Source organism: Mauremys reevesii, linkage group 6, assembly GCF_016161935.1.
Source record: "Mauremys reevesii isolate NIE-2019 linkage group 6, ASM1616193v1, whole genome shotgun sequence".
In the NCBI taxonomy this organism is placed as follows: domain Eukaryota; kingdom Metazoa; phylum Chordata; order Testudines; family Geoemydidae; genus Mauremys; species Mauremys reevesii.
Genome location: NC_052628.1, coordinates 47769243 through 47790898, shown reverse-complemented (window position 1 = coordinate 47790898; position 21656 = coordinate 47769243). Strand labels below are relative to the sequence as shown.

The following is a 21656-nucleotide window of genomic DNA, read 5'->3' as shown; positions in this document are numbered from 1 at the left end:
GTGCCTTCTTTTTCATTAAAGCCCTGGTAAAAGCTCTTCATATTGACTGTTTATCCAACTCTTGTTTTTTGTGTTCTGTTTTCTTGTTCTTTGTGTTACATGTCCCTTTTTATTCATGATGCAATCTAATCTTAATCCTGGCGCCAACTGCAATGGCCACTGGGTCTTCCCCCCCCTCTGCCCCCTGCCCCCCCCTTCCCCCCCTCCTCCCCTCTCCTCCCCCCCCCAACCCCCCCCCCAAGTCTCTGCCTCTATTCAACTCCTTCCCCAAATCCCCGCCACGCCTCTTCCCCGAGCATACCATGTTCCCGCTCCTCCCACCTCTCTCCTGGAGCTTGCTACAGCTGTTTGGTGGTGGCAAGCGCTGGGATGGAGTGGGGAGAAGTGGGGATGTGGCGCGCTCAGGGGAGGAGGCGGAGGAGGGGAGGTGGGGTGGGGAGCTTGGCTGTTGGTGGGTGCAGAGCACCCACTAATTTTTCCCCGTGGGTACTCCAGCCTTGGAGCACCCACGGAGTCAGTGCTTACGACCTCACTGCTGCAGTGCTTGCAGCACAATGCATCCTTCTCACTCCCATCTTTACTTTTCTTGAAAATTTCTAAGCACTGATTTGCTTATTGGTATTCAACATAGGTTTGCGTTTTCATTCCACGTTTATCTGTTTACCTTATCTATCTATAACCCCAAGGAGCTTACCTAGGTTTCTGGGGCTCTGTGTGCTGGTAGTTCAGGGAGAGCCAAGGGCAGACTCAGAGTCTGCTAGGTAACCAAGAGGGAGAGAGACTGTGTAGAATGGGATGGACAAACTACGGCCTGGGGGCTGCATCTGGCCCACCAGATGTTTTAATCCGGCCCTCAAGTTCCCGCTGTGGAGCGGGGTTCAGGGCTTGCCCTGCTCCAGCTGGGGAGCGGGGGCTTTCCCCGCTCCGTGTGGCTCCTGGAAGCAGTGGCATGTTCCCCCCTCTGGCTCCTACGCATAGGGGTAGCCAAGGGGCCCTGCACACTGCCCCTAATGCTGCCCCCACAGCTCCCATTGGCCAGGAACTGCAGCCAATGGGAGCTGCAGGGGTGGCACCTGCGGACAGGCAGTGTGCAGAGCTGCCTGGCCGTGCCCCCAGGTAGGAGCTGGAGGAGGAACATACCTCTGCTTCTGGGAGCTGCTCGAAGTAAGCGTTACACAGAGCCTGCACCCTGACCCCCTTCTGCACTGCAACCCTCTGCCTCAGCCCTGATCCCCCTCCCGCCCTCCAAACCCCTCAGTCTCAGTCTGGAGCCCCCTCCTGTACCCTGAACTCATTTCTGGCCCCACCCCAGAGCCCGCATCCCTAGCCAGAGCCCTCCCGCACCCCAACCCTGTTTCATGAGCATTCATGGCCCACCATACAATTTCCATACCCAGATGTGGCCCTTAGGCCAGAAAGTTTGCCCACCCCTGTTGGTTTGGGGCAGGATTGCAGGCATGCCTGCTCAGAGGAAGGGTCAGAGTCAAATGATTGACAAGGGAAAGCCTGAGAAGGGCTAGCCTGATCAATAGGGAATGAGATGCCCTTTCCTGGAAGCCTGGATGGGGGAGAAGCCCTTTTGGGGGTAGTCTGGAACCAGCCACAGAAAGGGTAGGACTGGCTGTGTGGGGATCCTGAAGAAACCAGACCTGTCCATCCAAAGCCATAAGGAGATGGGTAGATAAAGGCCATTACATATCTTTATCTGTGGATGATTTTTTAAACTCAGCGGCACATTAAATGAACACAAAGAAATGGACAGGCACTGTTCCTTGTGAGCCAATAGTAGAGCGATATTAATTTTTAATTTTCCAACCTCTACTCTGTGTATACTGTCTTACACTGTGGAACTGCTTCAGTTTCAGCGCTCTAGAACACAACAATTGCATAAAGTTTTAGTAAATACTGAGTGGATTGAAAAAGGGGTGTAAATCAGTAAAAACTGGACTCCTTTAATAAACCTGGTAACTTAGTGAAAATTGGTAAAAACTCAAAACGTGGAACTCTATCTATGAGGAAAGGTTAAAAAAACAGGGCATGTCTACTCCTGAGAAAAGTAGACATGCCCTGTCTATCCAGAGAACCGGATAGTCCTCAGATATATTAAGATGATGATGAATTGTTCTCCATGTCCACTGACAGTAGGACAAGAAGTAATGGGCTTAACCTGCAGCAAGGGAGTTTGTTAGATATTAGGAAGAACTAGCTATCCTTATAGTTAGACAAGCACTGGAATAGGCTTCCAAGGAAGTTTGTGGAATCCCTGTTGAAGGTTTGTAAGAACAGGTTAGACAAAATAAATGTTAGGTATGGTTTTAGGTATATTTGATCATGCTTCAGTGTAGGGTGTTGGACTAGATGACCTCTCAAGGTCCTTCCAGCCCTACATTGCTATGATTCTTTATATACAATGGTAAGCAACAACAACAAACAAACCCTTAAGCTACTGGGATGTGGAAAAATTAAATTATGCCTGTTGCAGAACTTGTTCTTAATTCTATAGTCTTGGGTATCAAATGGGTTTCAGGCTCTGAGGGCTACAGTGTGCAGAAAGCAATACCACAACACCAACAGTTGTGTCTTAGACTGGATGCTGAATTCCTTGTGTGCTTGAAACTTTCATTGAGGTCAGTGGGAATTTGGGGTGAATCAGAATTTGATCAGACTCCATTTCTTTTGTATTCCAGTATCTCTTATATTCAGTTGGAATATATTTGGAATACATATATATCCAAAAAAGGATTCCTTTAGCAACCAATTTAGTTATATAGTCTAGTGAAAATATCACTTGTGCTGGAGGAAAGCTGTAACTTGCCTTCATTGAAGGGCTTGGGCATAGTTTATATTTTCATGTATAGAATTAAAATAATTCACCAACCCTCAAAGGAAGCCATTAGTATACTTCTGTAAACCTCTGCAATCAGTAACCTAGGTGGAACAGAATGGAGTTGTATACCTTCTAATTTTTAAGAGTTTTTTTTTATTTTTATGTGGACTAAGGCAGAAATTCAGATTATTAAAATTGATGCACTCACATAAAATACCTTTTGCTGTTAAAAAGGGAGGTTGTGGGGCCAAAGGGTTCGTAAACACATGCTTACTTTTGCTACCTTCTCCTGTATTCATGGAATAAAAAATTTTGGTTTATCTTGACAAATGATTTGGTTTTGTCTTTTTATTTTGACATTCAAGGGCTTACATTAGTCTCTGCCCCCCATCTGGCTCGGTCTTACCATCACCTGTTTCCTTTGGATGCCTTTCAAGAAGTTACACTGGAAGAATATAAAGGAGAACGGTATGTAAATCATGCCTGCTATAAAGAATCAACTTGGGCCCTTATAGATTTCATCTTTTGTTTTGAAAATAAGCTAAGTTGGCAATGGCTTCTTTAGTACTGGTTGAACTAGTGCATGTTCAGTGAAATGGCTGTGATTTGTCCTTTAAATTCTAGAAATGGATATTAAATTATAATTGTATAAAAATGACTGTAAAATGCTGTTATTGAAAGAGAAAAAAATTCTATAAAAATATTTGAATTGTTTCATAGCTATTGTCAAGGCTGCCAAGGGGAGATTAAAGATCAACATGTAAGTTATTAAAATGTATTCTAATTTGCACACTGCTTCTTAATGTAATTAATCTTTGTGAAGGTCATCTTGATGGCAAAACAAAAAAACCTGTATGGAGACCATCATCTTGGCTAGATTGAATTTTCAGTCCTGGGTTCTCACTTTTTAGACTTCAAAAGCAGCACACTTGAGGTAAGGAGTGTCCAGAGACTGTCAGGTGTGCTGCTGCCCTTGCTCAAAAAGTTGACAGGGCTAAGAATGAGTCCTGTTCCCACCTCTGGGCATAAGGATGCTGGGAGTCTACTGAGTAGAGTTAAATTAGAGAAAAATGAGCTTTGTCAGACAAGACGCTTCTATTTGTAGAACTCTTTAATGGAGCCTGTACTTACTTTTTTAAAAACATAAGTTAGCTACAGTACCCCTAGGATTCCCAAGTTATTACAATTATGGGATTTTTAAGGGTGAGAATTTGAGCAATTGGTTTAATAAGAAACACAATTTATAGTTTATTCTGATTTGAATCTAAAAGTTACATTTAGCCTGAAAAATTTTCATATTGGAAACTTATTTGGTAGGAATCTTATGATGTAAATATGTAAAATAGTTTGTTTACAGTACTCTATTGCATTACTGTAATACTACAACAGTGATATTTGTATTTGAAAATTTAACTTAATTTTTTTTAACCTTTTCACTTAGGTTTACATTTGTAAAGTCTGCCAGAATGTTTTTTGTGTGGAATGTGACTTATTTGTTCATGATTCTCTGCACTGCTGTCCTGGCTGCATTCACAAGCATCCTACTCCTCTGTGTATATGATACCAGGTGTTCCCAGAGATGGTCCTACCTGTTTCATTCCTGCACAGAGTCAAATTAGACTATTCAACCATAGACTTCAGTAAGACAACTCAGAAACAAGAAGAAATACCTAAATGAATGCAGTAACAGTGAAGACAAACACACAATTTTTAGTTAGTGTATAGAATTGGAATATTTAAATTCTCATGGTTAATGTTTATAAAAATATCCACATCATCTGATTAATTTCCCTCACTTGTTTTGAAAACCTTTGACTTATTCAAGAGTTGTGCTAAATAAATCTGTAAGTGTGTGGAAAAGTGATAAAATAGATTTGTATGCTAAAACTGTGCTTCATGTTTGTTTCATAACTTGTAAAAAAAAAAAACAACCAACCGCTAACATCTTAAACGCCAAGTGGAAGCGTTTCTCCTGCTGGTGTGCTCTGAGCAATACTGCCCCTCTGGAGGCGCCACTAACTACCATTTTAGACTATCTCTTGTCCTTGAAATAGCAGGGCCTAGCAGTTTCTTCTGTCAGAGTACACGTAGCAGCAATTTCGGCCTTCCACCTGGGTGAAAATGGGTGCTCAGTCTTCTCCAATCCCATGGTTAGCAAGTTCAAGGGACTAGAATATCTGTATCTGCAAATTCGGCATCCGGCCCCTACGTGGGACCTCAACCTGGTCCTATCCAGACTCATGGGGGTCCCGTTCGAGCTGATGGCCACTTGCTCGCTCCTTTACCTTTCCTGGAAAATAGCTTTCCTTGTCGCTATCACCTCGGCGAGACGTGTGTCGGAGCTTAGAGTCCTCATGTCGGACCCACTGTATATAGTGTTCCATATGGACAAGGTACAGCTGCGACCACACTCTGCCTTCCTTCGTAAGGTAGTGTCTGCCTTCCATGTCAACCAAGACATCTTCCTTCCAGTCCTTCCTTCTGCACGCTTCTCAACGAGAACAGCTGCACTCCCTAGATGTTCGCAGGGCCCTCGCCTTTTATATTAACCAAACGAACCCTTTTAGGAGGACTACCCAGCTGTTCCTAGCTGTGGCAGACCAGATGAAGGGCCTCCCAGTCTCCACACAGCGCATCTCATCCTGGATCACATCTTGCATCTTTGCGTGCTGTGACTTGGCTGGCATGCCAACTACACACCTTACTGCCCACTCCACTTGGGCTCAAGCTTTGTCTTCCTGGCTCATGTACCCATACAGGAGATATGTAGAGCAGCAACCTGGTCATCAGTGCATACCTTTTGCTTCCCACTACGCGGTTGTCCAACAGTCAAGGGCTGATGCAGCATTTGGCTCAGCAGTTCTCCACTCTGCAATGTCTCTATCCAACCCCACCGCCTAGGTAAGGTTTGGGAGTCACCTAACTGGAATAGATATGAGCAAGCACTCTAAGAAGAAGACTGTTACTCACCTTTGTAACTATTCGTCGAGAGTGCTGCTCATATCCCTTCCAAACCTGCCCTCCGTCCTCTGTCGGAATAGCTGGCAAGAAGGAACTGGGTGGCAGTGGTCAACTGGGGGTATATATTTGGTGCCATAAAGGCTCCACTCCAGGGGGCATCTCAGCCAACCCACCGAGTGTTGCTCGGGTAAAAATCGTCCGCGTGCACACCTAATTGGAATGGATATGAGCAACACATCTCAAAGAACAACAGTTAAAGGTGAGTAACCATCTTTTTTTCCTTCCTAAGTGGTATTTGCACTTAGCTTTACTGAATTTCTGACTCTCCAATTTATCAAGGTAATTTGGAATTTTAATCCTGTCCTTCAATGTGCTTGCAACCACTCCCAGTTTGGCATCAGCCACAGATTTTATAAGCATACTCTCTACTCCATCAACCAATTCATTAGAAAATAGTGAGATGTACCAAACTGCTCAGGGATCTCACTTAGATTTCAACCTGGGAGGACATAACCATGAATAGTGAGTTGTTTTGAATTGGTCCAATGACAAGTCATTTTGATGTTTCAATCGATGTATTATAGCCAATATGGACTGTAAAAGTTTTGCTTAACATTTAAAAACTTGATTAAGACTCCAAAAGAAGTGTGGGAAAGGTAGGTGACTGATGTGAAAAAAATAGGCAGTACATTTTAATTAAGTGACCTCCCTCATTCTCAGAAAAGTGAGCTGCAGCCTTTTTGTCAGTGTGAGATATTACATCTAAACTAAAAGAAATGAAAGTGAGGGTTAAAAAGAGAAGGCACCTTTTAAGCCTGTGATTCATTGTAAGTCCTACTCTAAATATGATTACCTAAAATCCACTCTTAGCAATTCTTTTTTAGTGCTTTTCATTTTTTAGCATCGCACTGTTACAATACTTTGAAAGAGGATCTGAATTATCTTCCTTCTTATATCAGCAACAGAATGATATAAGTTCCAGTGAATTATAACCTTGGCAAATCAAAGGAAGGCAATACATTTGCCCAAGAAGTGGGAGCAGAGTTAGTTACTGACAGTTAAGTGACACTTAAACATTTCATTACTCTAAACATGTAAGAAAGGAGTGTTACAAATAGCTACATCTACTCTGAATGACTGCATTTTGGTAGACCTTTAACAAGATGCAAATAAATGGGAGTACATGCTCCTGTGAGAATTATGCACCCCTGTGCACAAGCAGAATTCATATCTTCCCTCCCCCCAGCAATTTCCCCCCCTTTGCAGAATATAGATTCTGCTGCAGTTATACCTTTCACCCACCAGGGGCTGCTGTGGCACCAGAGGAGAGGGCACCAAGCCAACAGAGGGAGGGGGAAGAGGCTGCACTCCTCAGTAGGGGCAGCTGAGGAACTATGATCTAGATGTTATGTCTTTCCTATACACATACCATCCAAAAGGTAAAAACATTTAAGTAGCAAAATTTGTTATGGAAGTTTAAAAAAGCAAATTCAAAGTTTGAGTAAATTTTATTTACAAACATGCAAAATAAGTATAGCAATAACCCCTAAATGAGCCTTCCCCAGCTCACTGCTTTATGTTCAAGGTTCTGATCCTACTCATAGGATATTTAATGTGTTTAACATTTTCTGTATGTCACTAACTCCCACCAGCAGTCACAATTACATACATATCTGCCTATTGGTATCTACGTTAAATATTGTGTGTCTCACTTCTGATCAAAATTAATTACAAATTTAAAAGTGTAAGAAGATACAACAATGCAGACAGCAGCACGTCTGTAACCACTTCTTGTTTCAAAAGGGTTCTGTACAGTATTTTCAAAATCCATAACATTAGCTTTAAACAGTTAATTGGGCAGGTGTCATTTTATTGCTGCAGTGTTTTTTAAATATATATCTTGCTGGTTGCCTTTAAAGTAGCAAAATAGTCATTCATGCATTCTTAAGAAGTCTGGTGTTGCACTAATTCAGTCAGACGGTTCACTATTAAAATACAAAGGAATCGAGATGTTAAGCCTAGTTAGTCTTCGTTATTTAAAAAAAATCAGATCTTCATATCAGCCAATACACAAGTGACATCTCTCCCAGAGATATTTGTACCTGGCTTAAAAGAGAAACAACTATTATATTGTATGGGTGCATGCACACACTAATTTTTTTAAACAAGTATTGCCTGCAAATCACTATAAATCATATTTGCCCTTTAAAGACAATTCTGTCAGAGAAACAAGTGAAAAGGAACAGATGGCAGAATACATGTTTTGCACTGTAGTAAAGTGATTAATCCTTAAGGGAGATCCTATGCAAAAGTTATTTCAAACCATAGTGCAGATACTCAGCAATAAGGGGGGAGAGGGAATTAAAAAAAAAAACCCAACAACCTCAACAGGACACAAACTCAAGAACTGAGCTAGATGTTAGTCCTGTCCTGAAAACCAAACTCAAGCACAATCTCTCCTACTCTACATGTATAAGCAAGCAACTGTTTCTAAAAATGTGTGTAGCGTCACAAAAATCAGATGTGATCACAAACTCAATTAACAGGTCTTCTGTTTCCAGGTCTGATTAAGTTAGCTGTCTTTCTCATATTAAGGCCTGGTCTTCACAGGGGTGGGGTCGATGTAAGATACGCAACTTCAGCTATGAGAACATAGTGTAGCTGAAGTCAATGTATCTTAGTTCGACTTATCTCCTGTCCTCACGGCACAGGATCGACGGCCACAGCTCGCCCTGCTGGAGTTCCGGAGTTGACGGGGAGCACATTCGGGTATCAATTTATCGCACCTAGATGAGATGCGATAAATCGATCCCCAATAGATCGATTGCTATCTGGCGGGTAGTGTGGACGTACCCTAAGATAGCAGCCCTTCTAAATCATAGCGGAAATCATCAACATGGACTTAAAATTAATTTTTAGTAATACTAGCCACACTGATTTCCCAATCACAAATCCCACCTTGGAAAGTACTTTAACAGCCTATTCCAGCTCTCACCCGCTATGCCTGGTGGCAAGTCACTTGCTACATTTTTACAGTGGCAGAGATTTTCTTCACTGATGGCCAAGATAACTAGAGATCTTGGAACCCAAAGTTGCCCTTTTCTTTAAAGGGACACTCTCCAGAGCTAGAATGCAAGCTGCAACAGGCTGCCCACTGATTGCAACATTAAACTTTAAACACAAATACAATACTTACAATTGCTCAAGCTATTAAGTGATATTCAATTATTTAGGGTGAGGACATCTCTCCAAGGCAGCTTCCATTCGGCTCTGTTTTAAACCCTATGGGACACAGGATAGCGAGAGTTTGTTATTCAAGTGTGAAGACAAAAGAAAAATGAAGCTTTGCTCATCATGGTAAAATATTTTGGGCCAAATCCTTCTAATCTCTCTCATGAAAAGCAGGTTTGGTTCTTTATAGATTACAGACTGAAGACGAACAACCAACATATATTATATTGAAATCAGGAACTAAAACTTAACTATTTTCTATTGTCTTGATCTGTGTCCCTACAGAAGAGTTTGAGAAATTTTTGCTGTTAAACCGAAAGTAAATAATGGAAACCCACTGACCTTAATCTAAAGTGCCAATTCCCAACAGTCTTCAGTCCACATTTGAATGTTAGCAAGAATTAATTATCAAAGCTTGAAAAGTCAAATCCTTTCTACATTTTTTTTCTTCCTTTGCAAATATACAAAAAGCAGCCCTCCACAACAACCATGGATTTTTCATCAGTGTGGAGTTCCAGCATGAGCTATTCATGTACCACAAACCCACCCCTCCCACAGGTCAGCAATGAAGTGTGTTGATTTGGGGGGGGGGGGGAAAGAGAATAAATTAGCTCTATCTTACACCCCACCAATATCCAGCAGTTAGAAAATAAAAATTTTCAAAGAACTAAACATTGAACAAATCCAGATTTACTCCAACCACACAATCTATTTCAATTATGACAAACTGTGCATGGTAGGAGAACTGGACTGGAAAGCTGCAACTGGTGATCTCAACATTATTTTTATATAATATATTTAAATATGCAAATATAAACATAGTAAGTTCTCATTAGTTAAGTGGACTGATCTGTTTTTGCTCACAGAGAGACAGGAACACTTAAACAGAATGCCTTTCCAGCTAGGTTCTCATAAATTAAAGTAAAAGCTCCATAGAGAAAAAAACAAACAAAACCCAAAACACCTATTTTTCTTAAATAACAGTAGAACCCAAAGCTAGACTACACATGCAAAATTTCAACAGAAGTCACTTACCAGATAGTAGCCGGTGTGATAACCACTCATATACCAGGCTATTAACATACTTCCCAAAGCTTCCTCATCTTCAGGAGAATCTGGACCCATGGGTGGTGGAGGAGGAATCAACTAGGAGATTGCAACAAAACACTGTACTGGCTTTATTTAATTGGTGTTTATCTTAAAGGCAGGGGAATTGAATGACAACAACCAACTCTGAAATTACTGACAAATCAAAGAATAGGAATGCATTCTTGCACACACTTCAAAATACGATAGATAGTATTTCCTTAAACACCATATTTAAAAAGGCACATGTACCATTGCTCTGTATTTAGCTCCTATGATCAGTGTCTCCACTGAGAGATAAAGGGAAAAACTTATTTTTCAAAATTCATAACACACTCAGAGCTTTTCTACATACAAAAGCTTTGACTATACTGATACAGTTAAAGCACTATAAACACACTAATGCAGATGCAGTTGTATTAGTATCATTCCCATAAGGGAAGGGAAATAAGATGTGTCAGTATAACGGAACTTAATATCTGTTGGAATTATTAATAAAGTTTTAAATTAATATGGGAAATCAACAAACACCAATTTAACCATAAACTCCTTTATTAAATCCACAGGCCAAATGGCACTATATGTAGTTGCTCTAAACATGCCTAAAAAGCCTAACAGGCAATTTATTACATCCAAACAACAACAAAACATTGTAAGCATTTGATCAAGATACTTACAAATGGGCTAAACCCCAGGGTACTCATACCTATATTGGCCACCTCCAAAATGGTCAGGCAGATATTAAAGAGTTCATTGCTAAGGGTACGTCTACACTACCCGCCCGGGTCGGCGGGTAGCGTTCGACTTCTCGGAGTTCGACATATCGCGTCTCATCTAGACGCGATATGTCAAACTCCGAACGCGCTCCCGTCGACTCCGGAACTCCACCACCGCGAATGGCGGTGGCGGAGTCGACGGGGGAGCCGCGGACTTCGATCCCGCGGCATCTGGACGGGTGAGTAGTTCGAACTAAGGTAGTTAGAGTTGCGTACCTTAGTTCGACCCGCCCCCCCAGTGTAGAGCAGGCCTTAGAGTTTACATTTTTATACCCTTTAACAAACAAGTGATGTCACTGCCAGTTGCCAACGTCAGTTAAAGACCAATTCAAGACAATTCACCCTTATTTTGTCTTAATCCAGATAAGATTTACAACCTCCTTTCTTCCCAAGGGTTTTCCGCCTCTCCTCCTTGCTGTCCAACAGTTTTCCCATTGCACCTGGGTTTTAACACTGGTATGTGGGTTGGGGAAGGGCTATGTTGGCTCATTTTAAGACACATTCTCTTGTTTTGATTTAAAACTATCTGTAGTCACCCCTCTCAGTCAGAGGCCTTCTTTTTAGAAATTTCCCCTAATGTTATTAGTTATTCATTGAACCGGACATCCTCAATATTTTATTCCTTCTGGCCTTAACACGTATTATTTTCAAGGCCTTCCTTCTACTTGCTAGTCAGGGCCTTCTTTTGCAATACATATACATTTGCTTAACCAAACTTAAGATAAGTATAAAATTAAAGAATTAAAGTTACTTATTCTACAATGTCACTAACTATTTCATAAAAAAAGTCACACGTCTAACTGAAATGGTTACACCAGTATAACAATTCTGTATAAAACAGATCTTTATCCTTGTGAACTCCATAATAGAAATTTACTCCCTGTGATCCTGAATACAAACCCCAGAAGCTGGGAGGAAATTTATAATTGGAACATTAAGATTGGCTTAACTTGAACTCTGCTACTAGGCACATACACAGTACTGAATAGGTACTCATTTAAATTTAAAAGCAGGTATGTGCACATAGGTGACCAAGAAAGTCAGAAAAGTGGAGATCACAAATATTTGCCTTTAACCACTATTTTCCACATACCACTTACCGGTGGTCCTGTTGGGAATGGTGGGGGGCAGCTTGATAAGAAGGGTGGTGGTCCACTAAATTTTGGTCCAGGCTACAGTGAAAGAATTGAATATGAAACAAAATTTGGAATTAAAAAAGGGAAAGAAACCTACTGCCTTAAAATAATATTATGCAACAGATCACAAAATTGCTTAAGCAAAGGTAGCAAGTCCCAATGACTTAATGAATCAACAGTATAGGAATATGGGCCAGCTATATATGATTCTTGCCAGTATTCTCTGACATGGGTGTCAGCAAGCCTAGCAAAACGAGACAGTGACTTACTTTATAAATATCACAAAAAGGCTTGAAGTGATGTTTTAATAGTAGTAATTTTTAAAACGCCTTTTAAAGGGAATCTGAAGTTGGATGCTCACATTAAAAAAAAACTGTTCCTTACATCTAATATTCCTTTATCCAAGATATAACTGATAATACCTGGTCTAGGATACAAGCTAAGCTCACTCTGTTTTTGAATACTAAATTTACCATATCACATTTTTATTAGAATCACACTGTGTCTTTATTCGTATAGAAAAATGAAATGATAGGCTCTTATCTTAATTTATACTAGTTCTTCACATATGAAAATGTTCTGGTCATCTTCCACTTATATTGCAATGTTCTTAAAATAAAGCCAATTGTTTTTATTTCAATTGCATTTCATATAGAATCTATTCTAGATTGTAAATACATGGGGTGACAATTTGACCCCAAAGAAGTCAATGGGAAAACTCCAACTGACTACCAGGGTGTTTGGATTTCACTCCTACCATTTACCACAGGAATATACATTAAGGTTCAAGAGTTGTCGTAAGAGCTTAACACAATGCAAAAGTTGGAATTTGATGTCTAGAAGAAGAGTGGTAAATACATTATTTTCTCAGAGCTGTGAAATAAATCATGCCTGAAGATCCTGCTCTACTTCAAGCCACTGTCACAGCTAGGGCTATGCTTACCCTTCCCAGGCCTGGTGGTGGTGGAGGTGGAAAATGGGAGTTCCAGTGAGAGGATTTAAATTTTGTAGAGTTGTATTTGTTTCCAGGTGACTGGGAGGACTTTTCACTTTCATCTGTTGAATACCGAGTTTCATTTTCATTCTAGAAGGAAAATTGTATTTTTAATTAAAACTCTGGTACACTTGTTCCCAGGTTACACCTCCCATGTGTCTAGAGCAAATGTTAAACCAAATTCAATATGAAACCTTTCACTAGGAAAGCCTTGTCCACATCCTCGTCTTCCATCTTGATTTCTGCACCATCCTACACTCTGATTTCTTAACTCTGCCCCTGCTAATTCAAAAATGCACCTGCTAAGATCATCTTCCTGTTCTTTCATTTTGACCATGTAATCCCTTCTCTCTTTGAATCTCTCCTCTGTCTCCTCCCTTTCTACCACGTCAAGTTCAATCTTCTTGTCCTCACATCCAAGGCCCTTTACAGTTCTGCTCCTCCCCTATTTATTTGCTCATTCCTTAAGAATGGCCGTACTGGGTCAGACCAAAGTAGAGTGACCAGACAGCAAGTGTGAAAAATTGGGACGGGATGGGGGGGGTGGTAACAGGCACCTATATAAGATAAAGTCCCAAATATCGGGACTGTCCCTATAAAATCTGGACATCTGGTCACCCTAGACCAAAGGTCCATCTAGCCCTGTATCCTTTCAACAGTGGCCAACGCCCCAGAGGGAATGAACAGAACAGGTAATCTTCAAGAGATCCATCCCATCGCCCATTTCCAGCTTCTGGCAAAGTTAGGGAAACCATCCCTATCCATCTTGGCCAACAGCCATTGATGAACCTATCCTACATGAATTTATCTAGTTATTTTAGAACCCTGTTATGGTTTTGACCTTCCCAACATCCTCTGGCAAGGAGTTCCACAGGTTGACTGTGCGTTGTGTGAAAAAATACTTCCTTTTGTTTGCTTTAAACCTTCTGCCTATTACTTTCATTTGGTGACCCCTAGTTCTTGTGTTATGAGAAGGAGTAAATAGCACTTCCTTTTTTACTTTTTCCACACCAGTCATGATTTTATAGACCTCTATCATATCACCCCTTAGTCATCTCTTTTTCTAACTGAAAAGTCCCAGTTTTATTAATCTCTCCTTGGCAGCTGTTCCATACCCCTAATCATTTTTGTTGCCCTTTTCTGAACCTTTTCCAATATTTTTTTTTAGATGGGGCAATCACATCTGCACATAGTATTCAAGATGTGGGTGTACTATAGATTTATATAGTGGCAATATGATATTTTCTGTCTTATCTATCCCTTTCTTAATGATTTCCAACATTCTGTTTGCTTTTTTGATTGGCACTGCACACTGAGTGGATGTTTTCAGAGAACTATCCACAATGACTCCAAGATCTCTTTCTTGAGTGGTAACAGCTAATTTAGATCCCATCATTTTATATGTATAGTTGGGATTATGCTTTCCAATGTGCATTACTTTGCATTTATCAACATTAAATTTCATCTGCCATTTTGTTGTCCAGTCACCCAGTTTTGAGGGATCCTTTTGTAGCTCTTCGCAGTCTGCCTGGGACTTAACTAGCTTGAGTAGTTTTGTATCTGCAAATTTTGCCACCTCACTGTTTATGCCTTTTTCCAGATCATATATGAATATATTGAAAAGGACTGGGCCCAGGACAGACCCCTGGGGGGCACCACTATTTCTCTCTCTCCATGCTGAAAATTGATCTTTTAACCAGTTACGAATCCATGAGAGGACCTTCCCTCTTATCCTATGACAGCTTACTTTGCTTAAGAGCCTTTGGTGAGGGACCTTGTGAAAGGCTTTCTGAAAAATCTAAGTACACTATATCCACTGGATCCCCCTTGTCCACATGCTTGTTGACCCCCCTCAAAGAATCCTAGTAGATTGGTGAAAGCCACGTTGACTCTTCCCCAACAAATTATGCTCATCTGATAATTTTGTTCTTTACTATAGTTTCAACCACTTCAACTGAAGTCAGGCTTACCAGCCTGTAATTGCCAGGATCACCTCTGGAGCCCTTTTTTAAATTTGGTGTCACATTAGCTATCCTCCAGTCATTTGGTAGAGAAGCTGATATTTAAATGACAGGTTCCAGACTACAGTTAGTAGTTCTGCAATTTCACATCTGAGTTCCTTCAGAACTCTTGGGTGAATACCATCTGGTCCTGGTTACTTGCTTTTTGTATTGCTCCCTCATCCCCAGCACTGCCACCAGCTGTCAGCCTTAACAACCCAGTTGTCCAGTTCTCCCTCTCTTACCACCTTTTTCCTAGTCTCATATAGAAACAGACTTTAAGGTCAAAAGGGACTATTATGATCATCTAGTCTGACCTCCTGCACAATGCAGGCCACAGAATCTCACCCACCCACTCCTGTATCAACCCTGTGTCTGAGCCACTGAAGTCCTCAAATCATGGTTTAAAGACTTCAAGGTGCAGAGAACCTTCCAGCAAGTGACCTGTGCCCCACGCTGCAGAGGAAGGCGAAAACCCCCAGGGCTTCTGCCAATCTGCCCTGAAGGAAAATTCCTTACATCTTGGGAAGATGGATTTTGGTCATCTAAAAATCAGAAAGTGACTTTAAGACACTTTAATGCCGGGGCTATTTCTTAGCGCATACACACACACAAAAAACCCACTCTCTAATTTCATATGAAATCCTCCACATTTAACACTGAGCCCCGCATCAGCAAAAATAGTAGATTGTTTATGTTTTCTTGTAAAAAGGGCCAAAAGTCTGCAGTGTAGAGGGAAAAAAAGAGAGCTGTTTCAGCGCAGACATGTCTAGTACTCCACTAGCAAAACTTCTTGATGTCCAACACTGCTCATTAGAAATTGAAACAGTAGATTGATGTGTGCCTGGTACACTGAGAAAGACAACATCTCCCTTCATTAAATGATTATTAAGTGACTCATTAAGGAGAAGCAGGGTTTTGCAGCAATCCTGCAGGTGAGAATTATAGTTCTGTGCAAGAATCATAGGGCCATATACAGATATGGTGTGGTAATAGTAATACTACTACTACTACTAAGCACTTCTAAAACACTCTTCATCCAAAGCTCTCAGAATACAGTAACGCCTCACTTAAAGCTGTCCTGGTTAATGTTGTTATGTTGCTGATCAATTAGAGAACATGCTCGTCTAAAGTTGCACAGTGTTCCCTTATAACATTGTTTGGCAGCTGCCTGCTTCGTTCACTCCTTGCAGAAAGAACAGCCCGTTGGAGCTAGCTGGTGGGGGCTTCGAACCAAGTTGGACCGGCAGCCCCCCCATCAGGTTCCCCATTCCCTTAAGTTCCCTGTGTGGCAGCCTCCCAGCAGGCTATCAATTGCCGGGCAGTTCAGCTGTCCCTCTCCCCACTACCATGTGCTGCTCGTGCCCTCTGCCTTGGAGCTGTTCCTGGGAGCCTCCTGCTTGCCATGCAAAGTGGGTGGGTGGCGAGCACTGCTAATGTCAGGGTGTTCCTTTCCCCCGCTTCTGCCCCCCATCTCCATAGAGCATGGGGGGTACACAATAGGGCTCAGGATGGAGGGAGCTTGCTGGCAGCAGCTGCTGTCTCAACTTGCTGATCTACTTAAAAAGGAAGTGTACTTACAGTGGGGTCAGCATACTTAAAGGGGTAATGCGCTTCCCTCACTCACACGGTGTCTGTCTTCGTCTCTCTCTGCCATGCTGTCTCCCCTCCCTCCATTTGCGCTGCCTTGTAGAGTGTGAGGCTACATTAACAACAATGTATTCACCCTTCAGGGCTCAGCAGAGTGCTAGTTCATCATTTAGCAATAAGACATTCCCTGGGAAATATTCCACTCTCTGACTCCACCACCTCAACCAAGCTTTACACAGCAATAATCATTGCTGTGTACAGTATTAAATTGTTTGTTTAAAACTTATACTGTGTATATATATGTGTGTCTGTATAAGTGTGTATATATTTATAAAATATAGTATTTTGTCTGGCAAAAAAATTTCCCTGGAACTTAACCCCCTCCCCTCCCCACAGTATTTACATTAATTCTTATAGGGAAATCGGATTTGCTTAACATCATTTCGCTTAAAGTCACATTTTTCAGGAACATAACTATAACGTTAAGCGAGGAGTTACTGTACTCTACAAAAAAGGTCAGTATCATTATCCCCATTTTACAGACAAAAAAAAACTAAGTCCAGGAAAGGAAGCCACTAGGCCAAGGTCACCCAGCAAAGCAGTGGCAGAGTCTCAGTCCAGTGCCCAATCCATGAGTCCAGACTACCAAACAGGCACCATATACCATTACTTTCAACAGATTCATGACCATTTATACGAAGGATCACTTTTGGTTCACATACTCTTCTCCTCCTTCAGTTCTACAAGGGCAACAGGAATAGAACAAAAGTTAAAAGTTTTTGCTTATTTTTAGTAGAATAGTAATTGTTTATATTTGCCCTCTCACCTCCTCGGCATTCTGCTCCTCGTTTTCTTTTTCAACGGTGTTCGGAAGAAGCAGATCAGATAGATTGTGCTCTTCCCTATTTCCGTACCCAGTGTAAACAGCAACACAGGTCCCTCTCTTCTGATCGATTGAGGCAATAGTTGCGAGGTACACATTGCCATCCTCAGACCAAACTGCACTACAGGCATCACCAACTCTCCACTGCAACAAAAGGAAGAAAGTCAAATCAACAGCTATATTTGTGACCCTTGAAAAATGTTTTCCCCAAATGTAACTTTTCTAATCCTCAAGGGTTTCAAACATCTAAATGTTAACATATCCATCTACTATGCATACAAACTTTTGAATTAAATACTGCATGATGTGCCTCTCCTCACTACAGATTATTCTTTGTATCCAATCAATCTGTTTCTAAAGTGGCCCCAGCACAGCAAGAATTTATAAATCTTATTTACAATCTCATTGATGTCAATAACTAAAATCTTCCCTTGATAAGCAAATAAACCTTATGTTTTAAAACTGACTATGAACATGTGCAATACAAAAATTAACAACATTTAGTTTTGGTATTCAGTTTTTAAGATGACCTGCTTCAACGGTGCTGCGTTGCTTTTCTTCCTACTTCTGCTCTTTTTGTTATTTTTTCTCTTTGTTCCTGAGCATTGTTCTTGTTTGTCCAAAGGCTCCGAACACTCACCATTCTTTAGAGCATTCTACAAAAGAAAAAAAGATTCTATGAATTATACCCCAAAATCTCAACTATGATGTGTACTTCTACCCCTCATTACAATAGCACCCAGAGCTAAACAGGGGATGCAGAAAGCAAATTTCTCCTGTTCTGATAAATGACATAATGGTAAGGATGCATGTATTTATTTTGTCTGTATTTCATGGTGTTGTAAAAAGGTCCACTAAATTTAGATGTGTGTTTAAAAGACAGATTTTAGCCTAATGTGATATTTGCACTTGTATGAACCGTTTTCTACAATTCTACTTTTGAAATAATATTCTGACCGAGATGGACTTCTCTACACTATGGGTGCTTCAGCAGCACAGTTATGATGACATAGCTGTGCTGCTGTAATGCTGTCATGTAGACACTTCCTACAGCAACTGGGAAAGGGTTTTTCCATCACTATGGATAATCAACCTCCTGAAGTGGTGGTTACTCTGTCAACAGAAGTATTCTTCTATCAACCCAGCCATGTCTATGCCAGTAATTAGGTTGGTGTAGCTACAGTGCCAAAATGTTAATTTTTCATACACCTAAGCCAGAGGTGGGCAAACTACTGCCCACGGGACCCTCCTGCCCAGCCCCTGAGCTCTTGCCCCAGGAGGCTAGCCCCCGGCACCTCCCCTGCTGTTTCCTCTCTCCTGCAGCCTCAGCTCATCCCGCCACTGGTGCAATCCTCTGGGCAGTGGGGCTGCGAACTCCTGGGGCAGTGCAGCTCCTGGGGCAGTGCAGGGCCTGATCTGGTGCTCTGTGCTGCGCGGTGGCAGGGCTAGCTCCAGCCAGGCGGCGCGGCTGTAGCACCGCCAGCCACCAGTGCTCCAGGCAGCGCGGTAAGGGAGCAGGGGGGGTTGGATAGAGGGTAGGGAAGTTCAGGGTGGTAGGCGGGGGTGTGGATAGGGGTCGAGGTGATCAGAAGGCAGGGAACAGGGGAGTTGAATGGGGGCAGGGGTCCCCAGGGGGCAGTCAGGAAGGAGAGGGGGGATTGGATGGGCAGCGGGGGCATAGGTTCTGGGGACAGTCAGGGGACAGGGAGAAGGCGTGGTTGGATGGGGCATGGGAGACACACTCAGGAATGAAAGGAGGGGTTGGATGGGGCAGTGGGGGGGCAGTCAGGGGCAGGGGTGTTGGATGAGGCAGAAGTCCCGGGGGAGGGGCATCAGGGGGCGAGAAGCAGGCGGTGTCAGATAGGGGACAGGGACAGGCCTCGCCTGGCTGTTTGGGGAGGCACAGCCTCCCCTAACAGGCACTCCATACAATTTTGGAAACCAGATGTGGCCCTCAGGCCAAAAAGTTTGCCTGCTCTGACCTAAGTAATGCAACTATGTTCATCTAAATTTTAAGAGTAGCCCAGGCCTGTAACAAAGGGCTGGAAAAGCATCCTGTTAACTACCACACACTTTTAAAAAATAAAAAAAAAATATCTGCATAATTCCTAACTGGAGGAGGATCAGAAGCCACCTTGGAATGCCATCAGGAATAGTTATGCCCCTCTCAGTCTAGAAATTCAAAGCTTTGTGTGAATTCTAGAGGACCCTTTGGCCCCGATCCCATATGGAGGCACTCCCCCCCCCGACACATAGGGTTGCCAGGTGTCCGGTTTTCAAGCGTAATGCCTGGTCAAAAAGGGACCCTGTCAGCTCCTGTCAGCACTGCCAGCCAGGCTGTTAAAAATTTGGGCAGCAGAGGCCGGGGCTAAGGCAGGCTCCCTGCCTGCTCTGGCTTCATGCCAGAGCCAGAAGCAGCCACCAGGTCCTGTGGCCCCTAGGTGCATGGGTGACCAGCGCTGGCACCGCAGCTCCCACTGGCCGGGAACTGCGACCAATGGGAGCTGCGCCTGTGGGTCAGAGGGCAGCACACAGAACTGCCCATGCACCTAGGGGCCACAGGGACCTGGTGGCCACTTCCTGGGAGCCATAGTAAGCACCGCCATGACCCTGCACCCCGACCTCTCCCACACCCACACCCCCAGCCGGGTGAATGAAGGAGGCTGGGGAAGACCCAGTAACAGAGGGAGCGGGGATGGAGCGAGGGGGCGGGGCAGAGATGTTTGGTTTTGTTTGTGCCATTAGAAAGTTGGAAACCAACCCTACAGACGGGGGAGAGGGAGCTGCCCCGCGAGGTTCCCCGCAGGAAATGGGTCAAACAGCGCAAAGAGAAGAAGTTTTTGGAGCGGGGGAAACGCATCCTGGGGGTTTCTGGCTGAACGGCTGCTAGCACAGCGCGGGAGAGCCGCGTTACCTTAAATGACGCCACCGCTCTATCGTACGCCTTGATCAGCGCCGTGTCATCCCAGACGTCCGAATCGTCGCTCTGCGGGGGGAGCGGGGACAGGAAGTGTTACCAACACCTGCAGCACGCGCACGGGTCAGGCCGCGGCAGCGGTCACGGGGTCGAGGGTGTGGGGAGGGCGGACAGGGCACGGGGTAAAACGCGCCCACCCCGCACGGCCGCTAACGGTCCGCGGGCAGCGCTCGATACCAGGCGCGCTAGGAGCAGCCCCCGCCGCCCGGCCTGGCCCAGCCACGCGGCCCCGCCGGTCCCACGCGTCTGAGGCGGCCCCGGCCTCACCTGGGGGCTAACACGCCCGGGCCCTGCCCCAAGCACCGCCACCCCTGCCCGGGGTGAGACCCACCTGCCCGGCGCCGCGTTTAAACAGCACCGTCTCGGCCCCACCATGGCCCGCCATGGGAAAAGTTTGACCGGCCAGTGGCCTCCCCCACTCAACCAGCGCGCATGCGCGGCCCTGCACACGCCCTCCCCCCCCTTGCACGGGGGTAGAGGGGTGGAGCTTGATTGGTTGCGGCAGCGGCCTCGTCTGGCACGTCCCTTTCCCAGTGATCCAGCCCCTTGCTAGGGAGGAAGCGGGCTGCCTGATGCCCCCTCCCTTCTCCGCACGAAGAGCTACAGCCGCTCCTCCCACCTCCAGACCCTTCTCCCACAGCAATGGACGTGCTGCCATTGTTTTAATAAGGGGTCCCCCAAGGATCTTCTAACCCCTTCCCTCGTCCCCCCCTTTGTGCCAAATCCTCTGCCCCAAATGGGTAGGGGTAATCTGTTCATTTCCTACTTAAATGAATGCGCTTTTCCAAAAGGCGGCAGGAGCACAGGCAAATTCACCTTGTGTCTAACTGCTCTTATACAGGACATTTTATTTTCTTCTGGAAGAACAGACTAAATACATGATTAGCATAATGCAATGCTCAAAGTGTACAATTTTAAACAGGAATAAGAGAGATGGAGAGGAAATGTAGGGCAGTCTCAGGTATTTCCCCTCAAATGTCTATAGAGCAAGATAGACATCTTTCTGCAAGAATCAGAGTCCAAAATTCAGCTCAAGACAGTTCAGAAAATTCCAAGTGAAACTTGTTAGGAAATCTAATGTTTTGTATTTATATGATGAACTGCTTATATAAACCACTTAATGAGTGCTGTGGCTTGATAATGCTTGTTTTACGCCTGCAAACATTTCCAGTTCTGAATTTTGCATCTGATATGG

The 21656-nt window shown here is 43.5% G+C and overlaps 2 protein-coding genes across 9 annotated transcripts in view; one reads left to right on the top strand and one right to left on the bottom strand.

The window, feature by feature from the left end:
- Positions 1-4691, top strand: part of GTF2H2 (general transcription factor IIH subunit 2) — a 28874-nt gene extending 24183 nt beyond the window's left edge. For 5 of the 6 annotated variants that reach the window (XM_039544089.1, XM_039544087.1, XM_039544086.1 and 2 more), the window contains exons 14-16: positions 3193-3295; positions 3548-3587; positions 4269-4691. In XM_039544089.1, the coding sequence (XP_039400023.1) occupies positions 3193-3295; positions 3548-3587; positions 4269-4388 (263 nt within the window). In that variant the 3' untranslated portion in view covers positions 4389-4691. The remainder of the gene's footprint in view (positions 1-3192; positions 3296-3547; positions 3588-4268) is intronic. The other variant, XM_039544091.1, reaches the window with a different exon arrangement.
- Positions 4692-7277: 2586 nt separating this feature from the next.
- LOC120408420 (survival of motor neuron protein-like) lies at positions 7278-21018 on the bottom strand. 3 transcript variants are annotated; one of them, XM_039545323.1, is made up of 9 exons: positions 20793-21018; positions 20399-20470; positions 18015-18140; positions 17428-17628; positions 12961-13101; positions 11982-12053; positions 10055-10165; positions 8985-9070; positions 7278-7894 (listed from the first exon to the last, which is right to left on the bottom strand). In XM_039545323.1, the coding sequence occupies exons 1-8, from the start codon at positions 20844-20846 to the stop codon at positions 9014-9016; spliced, it is 834 nt and encodes a 277-aa protein (XP_039401257.1). In that variant the 5' UTR covers positions 20847-21018; the 3' UTR covers positions 7278-7894; positions 8985-9013. The 3 variants fall into 3 exon arrangements, with proteins under 3 accessions (XP_039401257.1, XP_039401258.1, XP_039401256.1); XM_039545324.1 differs by having other exon boundaries at positions 7278-7890; XM_039545322.1 differs by having other exon boundaries at positions 7278-7773; positions 20793-21017.
- Between the last annotated feature and the right edge of the window lie 638 nt (positions 21019-21656).